Consider the following 12,934-nt stretch of genomic DNA (forward strand, 5'->3'; position numbering starts at 1 on the left):
GCTCTGGGCTTGGACCCTGCTCTGCGGGAGGCCTGTCCTGCTGCCCCGCTGACCACACTGCATCCGGACCTGAGGGTGGGGGGCCCACACCACCGTCACTCTCCCTGGGCCCTGAGCCCTGTGACCAGGGGCGGCCGCTGTGGTCAGGCCGGGGCCCCCCACTCTGCAAAGATCAGGAAGGTGCTGGGGTTCTGCCCACGGCCCCTCCCTCGGGTCCATCACCTGGGCGGGTGCAGACGGCTGCTGCCGGCACGTTAGGTCTGTTTCACATGCTTTGGGTCGAACAGGCTTTGGGGAGCGATGAATATTTTAAACACTTCTCGAAGATGATGGGGTCGCCAGCCCCTGGCAGAGCGGTGTCACAAAACTTTCAAGGTGACAGCGGCATTAATTTCTGCGTTGATCAGAGCTGGAGCCTGGTCAGAGGGGGAGGATGTTCAGAGCCTCGGCTCTGAATGGGGGCGGGGATGGGGAGCAGGGACTGGGGCCAGCGTGCGCCTCACCTCTGAGTGGACCACTGTCGTGCCTCCCAGCTGCTCCACCGCCACCTCCTCCACGCAGCCCTCCAGGATTCCTTGGGCCGCACAACTCTGCCTTCAGGGTGCTGGATGTCCCTGCCTCCTCTCTCTGTGTGTGTCATGACCATCACACAGAGCCGTGGGTGAGCCGCTGCCTCACCTGAACGGCCTTGTCCCACCTCCACAACATCTCCGGGGGTGGCTTAGCTCGCCTGGGTAACTTGGACCAGGCCTTTCAGGCCCAAAGCCTCACCCCAAATCCCAGGCTACCAGTGCCTCTGTCTGGTCAGGGGTCGGGGAATGGCAATGATGCCCGCGGGCCACTCTGGGGTCCGGAGACCAGCCTCCATTGCGGCTGAGGCAGCCTGGAATGGAGGCCGTGTGGGGGCCAGCAGGTGCCAGCCCAGAGCAAGGCAGTCCCAGCCCCAGACCCACTTCCGGGAGGAAGGCAATGCTAGACCCTTCCTGCGCAAGAACCTGGCAGCAGGGCCGTGGCTGTCCTGCCTGCTGCCAACACCGGAGTTCTCCCTGTGGTGGAACATGACACCCTGGCAGGCCACAGCGGGCCTGCGCCTAAGGTGTGGGCAGCGGCCCGTCCTCCCAAGCCCCACCTGCCTCCTCATTCAACAGGCTGCTCCTGCCAGTCTGTGCGGTCTGTTCCCCGGAGGCTGGGCACCCACCCAGGGGCTCAGGGTGTCTGAGGACTGTGTGGGGCAACAGCCACGGCTGGAGGGGCCCCACTGCCAGCCCTGACCATCCCACAGGCTACAGCAGGCTTCGAGGCACAAGCCACCAGGGGCCCCCAGAAAAGCACCTGGCCGTCAGCTTCTGGAACATTCTCTGCAAAGCATATGGTGTGTTTTGAGCCAAGGGCTGGCCACTCAGGCCACCTATAGTCCTGGCAGCTGCCATGATGGCCCAGGCTGGGGGCCATGAGTGTGCGCATCTGCAGGGCCTGGAGGGCCCCAGGCACTGGGAGGGAGGCAGCCAGCCAGCAGATCTGCTGGGGGCACGTGGGGATGTGGGGCTTTGGGCTGGAGCCCCCAGCCCCAAGCCCACGCCTTCCTACCCCCCAGGGTCCAGGTGGAGTTCTACGTCAACGAGAACACCTTCAAGGAGAGGCTTAAGCTGTTCTTCATCAAAAACCAAAGATCCAGTGAGTGGGGTCTGTAGAGGGGCAGGGCAGAGAGGCTCTGTTGGAGCGGGCGGGGCGATGGGCGTGCTCCTTGTCTCAGCTCCTTGCCACCTTCCAGGGTGGAAGATGCTGGGACCCTGGGGGGGTGCGCCCCTCCTGGAGGCAGGGCTAGCCACGGCCACCAAGGCCACCAGCTCAGCCCCCCGCTCCCTGGCACCACTGTGTGGCCCTCTCCTTTGCCCTGTGGGCTCCCTCCACCTGCCTTCCCAGCAGGAACCTGGCCACCTGGGATGCAGGATGGGGTGCAGAGGTGGTGCTTGTGGGTTCTGGTCCATCGATCTGTAGGTTCCTCCCCCAAGATCCAGGCCCGCCCCCAGGGCCAGCAGCTCAGGGCCATTCTGCTCCTCGTCCATGAGGTGGGAGGGCATGGAGCCTCTCGGAGGCCGGCCTGGCAGAGACCCCCCAACGCAGAGCCACCTGGTCAGTGTTGGTCCCAGCCGCTCCAGGAGCCCTGACCACTGCCTCCCCCACCTACCCCCACCCACAGGCCTGCGGATCCGGCTGTTCAACTTCTCCCTGAAGCTGCTGACCTGCCTGCTGTACATTGTCCGCGTCCTGCTGGACGACCCAGCCCTGGGGATCGGATGGTGGGTGACCTGTGGGCCAGGGGCTGGGCCTTCCTGGTGCTGTGACAGAGGCTGATGGGGTTTGCACAGGGTTCTGTGTGTGGGACCCCCCCCCCCCACCAGAGCCGTGGCTGGGACACAGCCCTCAGGCTGGCACTGACACTGGGTGTCCTTGCTGTGGACGGTGGCTGCACTTGCAGCTGCACCCGGACGGAACTCTCCCAGAGGGTCTGGGATGCCCCCTCCCTGCCTGCCCAGTGGCGCCCGGGGGTCTCGGTGAGGGACTCTGGCTCCCCCAGCTCCTCCTGGGTGGGTGGGGGTAGCAGGCCTCAGGGGGAGAGGAGGTGAGCCCCTTTCTCTGGAATCCCCTGGTTCCCCTGCCTCTCCCAGCCCTGGGGCCTCTCCCTTATTTACATGGAACACCTGCTGCGGGGCTTCCCAGAAAGGCCATGGGCACAGTGCCCGCGCCTCCTGAGCGGATGCCCAAGAGCCCACAGCTGGACGAGGTACTTCCTGCCTCATGTTGTCCAGAGGGCCCCGCGCTCCTGCTCGCGCTGCTGATGGGAAGCAGTTTTCTGCCCTGGAAGCTGGTGGGGCTGGCTCTCTGTGCCCATGTCTGTCACGTCTCAGGGACGCCTGGCGTGATGCCTTCTCAGCACCACGTTGGTCCTGGTGGACACTGAGCTGGGGGCATGCAGGGCTGGGCTCATCTGCAACTGGGTCCCCATCTGCCCTGGGAGCCTCTCTTGACTCCTTCATACCCAGATTGGGGTTCCAGAAGGTTCTGGAATGGTCCTCTCTCCTGTTTCTCCTCTTTCTGGGGGTTTCCTCAGCTTCCTCTCCAGCCCTCTAGCTGAGGTTTTCACTTCTGCTCCCGTATTTTGTGATTTCCAAGAACTCTTCATCTTCAGGCGTCAGCCCCACTGCAGGTGTCCTGCCGTCGGCATCTCTGGGGTTTGTCCAAAACCCTTTCCTTTCTTATATGTTTCTCTTCTGCTCAGTCTCTGGGCTTGTGGGCAGGGGACTTCCTCAAATGTCCCGCCACTCACACTAAGGGTGGGCGTCCAGAGGCCAAGGGCCCAGCAGTCAGGATGTGTCCTTCACTTGTCGCCCCAGCTCCTCAGAGCAGATCCTTCCCCTCCTCACTGGAGGATAGGGCCTGGCCACTGGGCTCCTGCTGGCTGAGTTGGGAAGGAGGCAGGGGTGAAAGGTCGCTGTGCAAGCTTGCATCTTCCCCACCCCCACGTGCAGTGGGGCGGGTCGCCAGGCCAGACTCCTTCACCTGCTCCTGAGTGTGGGAGGGCAGGTCGCACTGTGGTGGTTTGAGAAGGGCTCTAACTGACTTTGAGAGCACTCTTCTGTGTTCATCTCACCTTCTCCCACCTCCAGAGACATCGAGGCACCTGGCTTTACATCCCCAGGGAGACCAGGTCTGTTGTATTCATTGCACAGCACCTGGCACGTGGTGGGTGGGTGGGAGAGCAAATGGATGGATGGGGGCTGGGAGAGACATGGGTAGAGTGGATGGATGGGGAGGGGGTGGATGGATGATGGTGGATGGATGGGTGGTGGAGGGTGGATGGATGGAAGATGGACGGACGGATGGATGGGGAGGGGGTGGACTGATGATGGTGGATGGATGGAGGCTGGATGGATGAGTGGATAGAAGGATGGATGGTGGGTGATGTAAGGACACTGGATGTGGATGGACGGGTCAGATGGATAGGATAGATGGGTGGGTGGGTGGTGGATGAATGGAAGGGTGGCTCATGACTCCTATAGGTATTAAGTTTGCAACAACAGGCTCAGGTGCAGGAGGAAGTGGGCCAATTGAGAAAAAAGGAGGGAGCCACCTGCCACCATGGGACTCCCTGAGAGTCAGGTCCCACAGCTCGGCGACCCTGGCTTCGGCTGTAATCTGGGGCGGAACTAGCATGGCAGCCAGGCCCCTGCCCCCTTCCCAGTGGAGGGCGTCCAGGTGGCTTGGGGAAGCTCCTTCTCAGGAGTGACTTGGGGAACCTGCTTCTTAGAGTCAGCACACTGAGCAGGAGCATGCTTTTCTCTCCGTGTCACACACACACTGTCCAGCCTCGTTTCGGCAGCTCTGGCCTCCAGGAGGCCCTGAGGGCTCCAGGTCCATCTCTGGCCACGCACAGCCCTTCCCCTGCCGGCAGCCCAGGTGGAGCCCCCAGCCCCCTCCCGGGCTCCCCGCTGGTGTTCGCCTACCCGGCTGGCCCCTCCCCCTGCCCCTCCCCCCTCCTCCTCAGAGACCCGCCCCCTCAGAAGCCCTCCCCCTCAGAGGCCCACCCCCTCAGAGACCTCCTCTTCAGAGACGTGCCCCCTCAGAGACCCACACCCTCAGAGGCCCACCCCCTCAGAAGCCCTCCTCCTCAGAGGCCCGCCCCCTCAGAGACCCTCCCCCTCAGAGACGCGCCCCCTCAGAGACCCTCCTCCTCAGTTCAGTTCAGTTCAGCCTCTCAGACTGACTCCAGGACACCCTCCTGTACTGCAGCACGCCAGGCCTCCCTGTCCATCGCCAACTCCCGGAGTTTACTCAAACTTATGTTCATTGAGTCAGTGATGCCATCCAACCACCTCATCCTTTGTCGTCCCCTTCTCCTCCTGCCTTCAGTCTTTCCCAGCATCAGGGTCTTTTCTAATCAGTCAGTTCTTCGAATGAGGTGGCCGAAGTATTAGAGTTTCAGCTTCAGCATCAGTCCTTCCAATGAATATTCAGGACTGATTTCCTTTAGGATGGACTGGTTGGCTCTCCTTGCAGTCCAAGGGACTCTCAAGAGTCTTCTCCAACACCACAGTTCAAAAGCATCAATTCTCTGGCGCTCAGCCTTCTTTGTATTTCAACTCTCACATCCATACATGACTACTGGAAAAACCATAGCTTTGACCAGATGGACTTTTGTTGGCACAGTAATGTCTTTGCTTTTTAATATGCCGTCTAGGTTGATCATAACTTTTCTTCCAAGGAGCAAGCGTCTTTTAATTTCATGGCTGCAGTCACCATCTGCAGTGATTTTGGAGCCCCCAAAATTAAAGTCTGACACTGTTTCCACTGTTTCCCCATCTATTTGCCATGAAGTGATGGGACCGGATGCCATGATCTTAGTTTTCTGAATGTTGAGTTTTAAGCCAACTTTTTTGCTTTCCTATTTCACTTTCATTAATAGACTTTTCAGTTCGCTTTCTGCCGTAAGGATGGTGTCATCTGCATATGTGAAGTTATTGATGTTTCTCCCAGCGATCTTGATTCCAGCTTGTGCTTCATCCAGCCCAGCATTTCTCATGATGTACTCTGCATATAAGTTAAATAAACAGGGTGACAATACACAGCCTTGACATACTCCTTTCCCTATATGGAACCAGACTGTTGTTCCATGTCCAGTTCTAACTATTGCTTCCTGACCTGCATACAGGTTTCTCAAGAGGCAGGTCAATTGGTCAGGTATTCCCATCTCTTTCAGAATTTTCCAGAGTTTGTTGGGATCCACACAGTCAAAGGCTTTGGCATAGCCAATAAAGCAGAAGTAGATGTTTTCCTGGAATTCTCTCGCTTTTTCAACGATCCAGTGGATGTTGGCAATTTGATCTCTGGTTCTTCTGCCTTTTCTAAATCCAGCTTGAACATCTGGAAGTTCACGGTTCACGTACTGTTGAAGCCTGGCTTGGAGAATTTTGAGCATTACTTTGCTAGCATGTGAGATGAGTGCAATTGTGCGGTAGTTTGAACATCCTTTGGCATTGCCTTTCTTTGCGATTGGAATGAAAACTGACCTTTTCCAGTCCTGTGGCCTCTGCTGTTTTCCAAATTTGCTGACATATTGAGTGCAGCACTTTCACAGCATCATCTTTCAGGATTTGAAATAGCTCAACTAGAATTCCATCATCTCCACTAGCTTTGTTTGTAGTGATGTTCCTAAGGCCCACTTGACTTCTCATTCTGATATCTGGCTCTAGGTGAGTGATCACACCATCATGATTATCTGGGTCATGAAGATCTTTTTGTACAGTTCTTCTGTGTATTCTTGCCACCTCTTCTTAATATCTTCTGCTTCTGTTAAGTCCATACCATTTTTGTCCTTTATTGAGCCCATCTTTGCATGAAATCTTCCCTTGCTGTTGCTGCTGCTGCTAAGTCGCTTCAGTCGTGTCTGACTCTGTGCGACCCCATAGACGGCAGCCCACCAGGCTCCCCATCCCTGGGATTTTCCAGGCAAGAATACTGGAGTGGGTTGCCATTTCCTTCTCCAATGCATGAAAGTGAAAAGTCAAACTGAAGTTGCTCAGTCATGTCTGACTCCTAGCGACCTCATGGACTGCAGCCCACCAGGCTCCTCTGTCCATGGGATTTTCCAGGCAAGAGTACTGGAGTGGGTGCCATTGCCTTCTGCGAAATGTTCCCTTGGTATCTCTAATTTTCTTGAAGATATCTCTAGTCTTTCCCATTCTATTGTTTTCTTCTGTTTCTTTGCATTGATCTCTGAAAAAGGCTTTCTTATCTCTCCTTTTTGTTTTTGGAACTCTGCATCAAATGGGTATATCTTTCCATTTCTCCTTTGCCTTTCACGTCTCTTCTTAGCTATTTGTAAGGCCTCTCCAGACAACCATTTTGCCTTTTTGCATTTCTTTCCCTTGGGGATGGTCTTGATCCCTGCCCTCCTCCTCAGAGAGCCTCCTCCTCAGATAGCCTCCCCCTTCCCCTCCCCCTGCTCCTCCTCCTCAGAGACCCTCCCCCGCCCCCCATGCCCCTCCTCCTCGAAGACCCTCCTCCCCAGAGACCCTCCCCCTGCCCCTCCTCAGAGACCCCTCCCCTGCCCCTCCTCCTCAGAGACCCCCCTCCTCAGAGACCCTCCATACAGCCTCTGCGGAGTGGGAGCAGGCTTCCTCGTCCCTGAGTGTTAGAATTCAGATGCCCATCTGAGATGTGGGGCCTGGCCCTAGGTTGGGGAGAGTGCCCCCCAACACGCCCTGAGCCCGTGGCAGTCCTGGAAGGGTCCAGTCCCTTCGGGGGCGGTGCTGGGAGGGGCTGCGGCGGCCAGCTTTATCTCTCCACAGCTGGGGCTGCCCGAAGCAGAATTACACCTTCAATGAGTCGTCCTCCGAGATCAACTGGTGAGTGTGCCTCCCAGCTCCCACTCAGAGGTCCGGGGCAGGGTGGGGTGGCCAGAGAGTGACACTGCCTGGGCCCGCAGGACAGATGTCCAGTCACAGCCAGAGAGCCTCCTGGGATCCACAGGACCTGGCTGAGCAGGAACAACTCTGGGGTGGCCCCGCAGGGTACAGCCCCTGAAACCCTGGGAGCAACCTAAGGGTGGCAGCAGGTGTCACCAGGAGCCGGCTTGGCCCAGCGCCCTTCTGTGATGTTCTCCAGCCCCAGGGGCCCTGGGGGAGAGGAGACAGATAGGGGGGACCTGCCAGAGGGTCGGCCGCTGCCTCTGCAATTCATGAGCCTTTGGCCAAAGAGAGCAGGTGCTGCAGTCAGGCAGTGAGAAGTGACCCCAGAGCAGCAGAGGCACCTGGGCCGGAGGCTAGGATGAGCTCCAGGACCTTGGCCGCCTCCCTGATGGAGGCTTCTCCCTTCCAGCCTCCCCAAACCCACAGCCCTGCTCTCAGCCTTACTTCCCTCACCCACACCCCTCCCCTGGCACCCCGGCCCAGCCTTGCAGGTTAGTCCTGGCCCTCCACAGCAGCAGGATGCATCTGCCAGGCCCTGGCCACTGTTCCCAGCCCGGTCACCTGTCCCTGGGAGGCAAGAGGGTTAGGATCCCAGGGACACGTAGGGACACGCCAGCCCCTCCCTTCACACCTGGCCCTGGAAGCCCTTCCTTTCTGGCCCAGTGGGGGCAGGACAGCTTCTGAGCCCAGCCCAACTCCTGCCCAAAGGAAGGCCTGGGGATTTCAGTCTCTGTCCCTCGGTGGAGAAAGTGACTACCTGACACCCCGGCTGCAGCAAGGGCCCCCGAGGGTCAGGCCTTGGCCATCTGGGCCTGGGGAGGTTGGGCAGGGTCAGCGCGGAGCTCGGCCATCTGGCCCCTCCTGCTGGTCTCACCCCAACCTTTGTCCAGAGGCTGCGTCTGGGCAGGGACGCCCCCTCCCCCATGTCACTCTCCTCAAGGGAGCCACGTGGGTTATAGTCAAGCAAGGATCTGAGGTCAGGAAACCCAAGAGCATGGACGACCAGCACAGCCCCCGTGCAGAGGCACAGGAACCTGACGAGAAACAGTGGCCACCTGGGGCTGCCAGGCCTGTCCCCAGAGCAGCCTTGCTCAGCCCCTGGTCTCACAGGCCCCTCCCCAAGGCCTCCTTTCTGGAGGAAGCCCCCCTCCCCTCCTGCTCTCAGCCCCTCGAGGGCAAGGCTGCTGCCCACTGTCCAACTTAAGGAACAGCCTGGGATCGGCAGAGGCCCATATGGCTGGGGACCCCCAGCCTGGCGCTCACCTCCCTTTCTCCCCAGGGCCCCCATCCTGTGGGTGGAGAGGAAGGTGGCTCTGTGGGCTATTCAGGTGAGTGGGGCGCGGTGGGGCATGGCTCTGGGTGGGCCCTGCTGCCTCCCTGGCCCTGCTCAGAGGCTCCGTTCCCACCCTACCCCAGGTCATCGTGGCCATCATCAGCTTCCTGGAGACCATGCTTCTCATTTACCTCAGCTACAAAGTGAGTGCCCCCAGGCCTGGACCTGCCCCGGAGGGCCCCACCACTGACACCCTCTGCCAGCCCCCTCCCCTAGCCCCTTGCACCCCTTCCCTCAGCCCTCGGTCTCATCCCCTGACCTCCCACTGGCTCAGTTTGTCTGTCTCCTCAGCCCCCGCCCCACCCGGTGCCCCCTCCCCTCCACCCGCTCTGAAGCCCACCCCCTTGGCTCCCCAGGGCAACATCTGGGAGCAGATCTTCCGCGTGTCCTTCATCCTGGAGATGATCAACACGCTGCCCTTCATCATCACGGTGGGTGAGCCGCTGGCCGAGGCAGGGGCCGCCGAGACCCCTGCCCCCTGACCCGTCTCCTCCGCAGATATTCTGGCCGCCGCTGCGGAACCTGTTCATCCCCGTGTTTCTGAACTGCTGGCTGGCCAAGCACGCTCTGGAGAACATGATCGTAAGCCATCCCCTGCCCCCCACCCCCACCACTGCCTCACCTCTGTGAGGTTCCCCAGGACCCCAGGGCACCACTTGCCATGCCCTGGTCCTGGCCCAGGGGAGCTGGCCCACTCCCTTGGTGCCCAGGCCGGTGGCCGGCAGACACATGTGCCTGTCACCACAAGATGCCCTCACACCTCCTTCCTGGCCGGCCGGAGCCTCATCCCTGATGCCCCGGGGACAGTCACCCAGGCCTGTCCCTGACCCCGGAATCATGGCTGGGGGAGGAAGCGGGTGAACACGCACGTGAGAGGGGGTAGGCCCCAAGACCCAGGGTCACGGGCAGCCCTGTGCTGCGCAAGGACCGTTTCCACCCGGGGCGCCCCCCGCCACACACCCACCGGCCCAGGCCTTGGCTCACCCCCATCCCAGCTGCAAAGGGAGGGCTCAGGGCTGAGGTCATGGCCTCTGGCCTATACATGGCGGGGAGCGAGAGAGCTGAGGTCAGGTGGAGTCCTTCCCCTGCTCGCTCACCTGTGTGTGTCCGGGGCGGCGGGAAGGGCCCTGGGCTCCGTTCCACCCAGGCTAAGCTGCTGATGACACCGTGTCCCATCCCACAGAACGACTTCCACCGTGCCATCCTGCGCTCGCAGTCGGCCATGTTCAATCAGGTCCTCATCCTCTTCTGCACCTTGCTGTGCCTGGTCTTCACGGGGTGAGTCCCTGCCGGCGGCCACCCGCCCATCCCAGGTAGAGCCGGGCCCTCGCATCCAACAGGCCAGGCGGGCCTCAGGGTGGCGGGAGGCAGCCCGACTGGGACAGAGGGCCAGGAGGCAGCTCAGGGCCCATGTTCCAGACCAGAGCTGCCCAAGTCCAGCTCCTCCGGGGTCCAGGACACAGCGTGGGGAGGGGCACGGCTCTCGGCCGGGTGGGGACCCTGGGCTCAAGGCCCAGCTGAGAATAAGGTCTGGGAGTCACCAGAGTGAGAGGTGGAGGGCCTGAAGGGGAGACCCCGTCCCCCTGCATGCCTGCCCCAGGCCAGGACAGGGGAGGCCCCAAGGCCATGTGCCTCCTACCCTCCCTCCCCACCACGAAAAAAAAACACACAGACTCGAGTGGAGCAGGCTGGGGTGTCTGCAGGGTGGGAAACTGCAGGGTGACTCAGCCCGCCCCTGCCGCAGCCAGAGCGTCTACTCTGGGGAGGGCCCCTGCATGCTGCCCCGCGTGTGCACTGTGGGCCCCCCAGGCCCTGCCAGCAGCACCTCCCAGCCTGGGGACAGGACGTGGGGCCACAGGAGTAGCAAGGAGGACTCTCCAGCTCTGTGCTGGGCAGGGGCTGCGTGTGCCCCATGCCGTCTGACCCCTGGGTGAGGATGAGCCTCTGAGGTGGGCGGCAGGTGGGGCTCACAGCCTGGGTGGCCACATCCGCACCATCGGATCTCAAGCTCACACTGAGCCCACGCAGTACTATGTCCACGCTCGTGGCCAATTTTCCAAGGGCCTCAAAGGAGCCTCGGGGCCAGAAAGGAAGGTCAGGTAGGAGGGACGTGCTGGGTGTGCCAGCTCTGTAGGCCAGGGTCGGGAAGTGCCCAGCTGGACTCAGGCCCAGGCTGGGGGCTGTGTGGGTGACGAATGACAAGGAGCCGCAGGCAGGCAGAGCCTCACTCTGGGAGCCGGGTGGCTGAGGCCCCACCGCCACCCCTCCCCGGCTCTAGGACCTGCGGCATCCAGCACCTGGAGCGTGCAGGCGACAACCTGTCCCTCCTGACGTCCTTCTACTTCTGCATCGTCACCTTCTCCACCGTGGGCTATGGGGACGTGACGCCCAAGATCTGGCCGTCCCAGCTGCTGGTGGTCATCATGATCTGCGTGGCCCTGGTGGTGCTCCCGCTGCAGGTGAGCCCTGCCCAGGAGCAGAGCCGACGAGGGCGGGGGACGTGGCTTCCTGGTGGGGTCTGTAATCAGTGAGGCTGCTGCGTCAGGACAGGGCGGGGAGTGGCACTCTCAGACGGCTCCCCAGGACCTTTGCCGAGTGCGGAGCGGGAGGGGCTGCCAGGGTCTCCCGCAGGCTGGGGATCAGGAGTCCTCAGCCGGTGCGGCAGCAGCTGCTTCCTGTCACTTGTCACCAAGGCCGATCTGCCAGCTGAGCACAATGGGGACAGTGCGGGACTCCACCTGTGTTTAGATAAAAGGTAGAGGCCCAGAGTGGGGCCAGGCAGCTGTTGGCACTGCCCCCTGCAGCCCTTTAGAGGGCAGGAGAAGGTCCAGGGAAGGATCAGGACAGGCTGTAGGAAGCCAGACCTCGTGGTGGACAGTTGGGGTTTGGGGGGATGAGGGCAGGGGAGACACCTAACTGTGGCTATAACAGGGCCCAGTCCACCCAGGGGGCCCTCTGCTGACCTTGAGCTCCTCACCCCCATTCCCACCCCCACCCAATAGCTCAGGACCCCAGCCCCAGCTGACACCCTCCCTTCCCCACTTGCCCCAATCCAGAGCACAGTGTACCTGCCAGGAAAGCCAGTGTCGCCCTCTATCAGTGATGAAAAAGGATGGTCCCGGTTACCATCCGGCATTCTTCTGTTTTTAATTTACTATTTCTTTCTTTGCACCGGGTCTTAGCTGCAGCACGTGGGCTCTTCAGTCTTCACTGTGACATGCAGATCTTCAGTTGTGGCATGCGGGATCTAGTTCCCTGACCAGGGATCAAACCCAGGCCCCCTGCACTGGGAGCTTGGAGTCCTAGCCACTGGGTCATCAGGGAAGCCCCTGTCCTTCATTCTTCCTTATACCACATTCACAGTTAGTGTCCCTAGAGGTGATGACAGTGAGAACAACGCCCACCAGTAAATGTCCCTCCCAGAATAACAGTGACAACAGCCGACAACACCCTCCCCACTCGGGGCTGAGTTGTCACGCGGTGCTTCCTGTAGCTGTTAGAACAAAGCACCCCACAAATGAAGGGTGGGGCTTGAACCAGAGGAATCTAATCTCTTGTGGGCTTCTCCAGTGGCTCAGTGGTCAAGAATCCCCCTGCAATGCAGGAGACCCCAGTTCGATTCCTGGGTTGGGAGAAGGGAAAAGCTACCCACTCCAGTATTCTGGCCTGGACAATTCCATGGATTTATAGTCCATGGGATTGCAGAGAGTTGGACACGACTGAGTAACTTTCACTTCACTAATTCTGTCTGATCTCATCTTAATGCATTACCTCTGCAAAGACCCTATTTCCACATAAGGTCACATTCGGAGGTTCTGGGTGGACAGGATTTCAGGGGTCATTGTTGGATCCTCTACAACTAGGCCACTTGCCCCTCGCTGCAGCCCTGGGAGGCAGGCACTGTCGGGCCGTTTTGCAGATGAGCTGCGCACCTGTGCCATGTGGGGCTGAAAGGTTGTTGTCGAATCACGCGAAGACACTGGGATTCTTGGCCCCCAGAGGAGAAGAATTCAATCCGGGGCCAGAGACGAGGCTTGATCGCTCAGAGCTTTTGTGTAATAAAGTTTTATTAAAGTATAAAGGAGATAGAGAAAGCTTCTGACATAGGCATCAGAAGGGGGCAGAAAGAATA

General features: G+C 60.0%; 1 protein-coding gene across 6 annotated transcripts in view; it reads left to right on the top strand.

Annotated features, from left to right (window-relative positions):
• The window catches only part of KCNT1 (potassium sodium-activated channel subfamily T member 1), a 79,159-nt gene that overhangs the window by 38,119 nt on the left and 28,106 nt on the right, over positions 1 to 12,934 (top strand). For all 6 annotated transcript variants that reach the window (XM_061434019.1, XM_061434021.1, XM_061434024.1 and 3 more), the window contains 9 exons: positions 1,595 to 1,674; positions 2,201 to 2,300; positions 7,350 to 7,406; positions 8,749 to 8,797; positions 8,886 to 8,945; positions 9,159 to 9,233; positions 9,301 to 9,384; positions 9,986 to 10,080; positions 11,081 to 11,255. In XM_061434019.1, coding sequence (XP_061290003.1) covers positions 1,595 to 1,674; positions 2,201 to 2,300; positions 7,350 to 7,406; positions 8,749 to 8,797; positions 8,886 to 8,945; positions 9,159 to 9,233; positions 9,301 to 9,384; positions 9,986 to 10,080; positions 11,081 to 11,255 — 775 coding nt within the window. The remainder of the gene's footprint in view (positions 1 to 1,594; positions 1,675 to 2,200; positions 2,301 to 7,349; positions 7,407 to 8,748; positions 8,798 to 8,885; positions 8,946 to 9,158; positions 9,234 to 9,300; positions 9,385 to 9,985; positions 10,081 to 11,080; positions 11,256 to 12,934) is intronic.

This window comes from Bos javanicus, chromosome 11 (assembly GCF_032452875.1).
Source record: "Bos javanicus breed banteng chromosome 11, ARS-OSU_banteng_1.0, whole genome shotgun sequence".
In the NCBI taxonomy this organism is placed as follows: domain Eukaryota; kingdom Metazoa; phylum Chordata; class Mammalia; order Artiodactyla; family Bovidae; genus Bos; species Bos javanicus.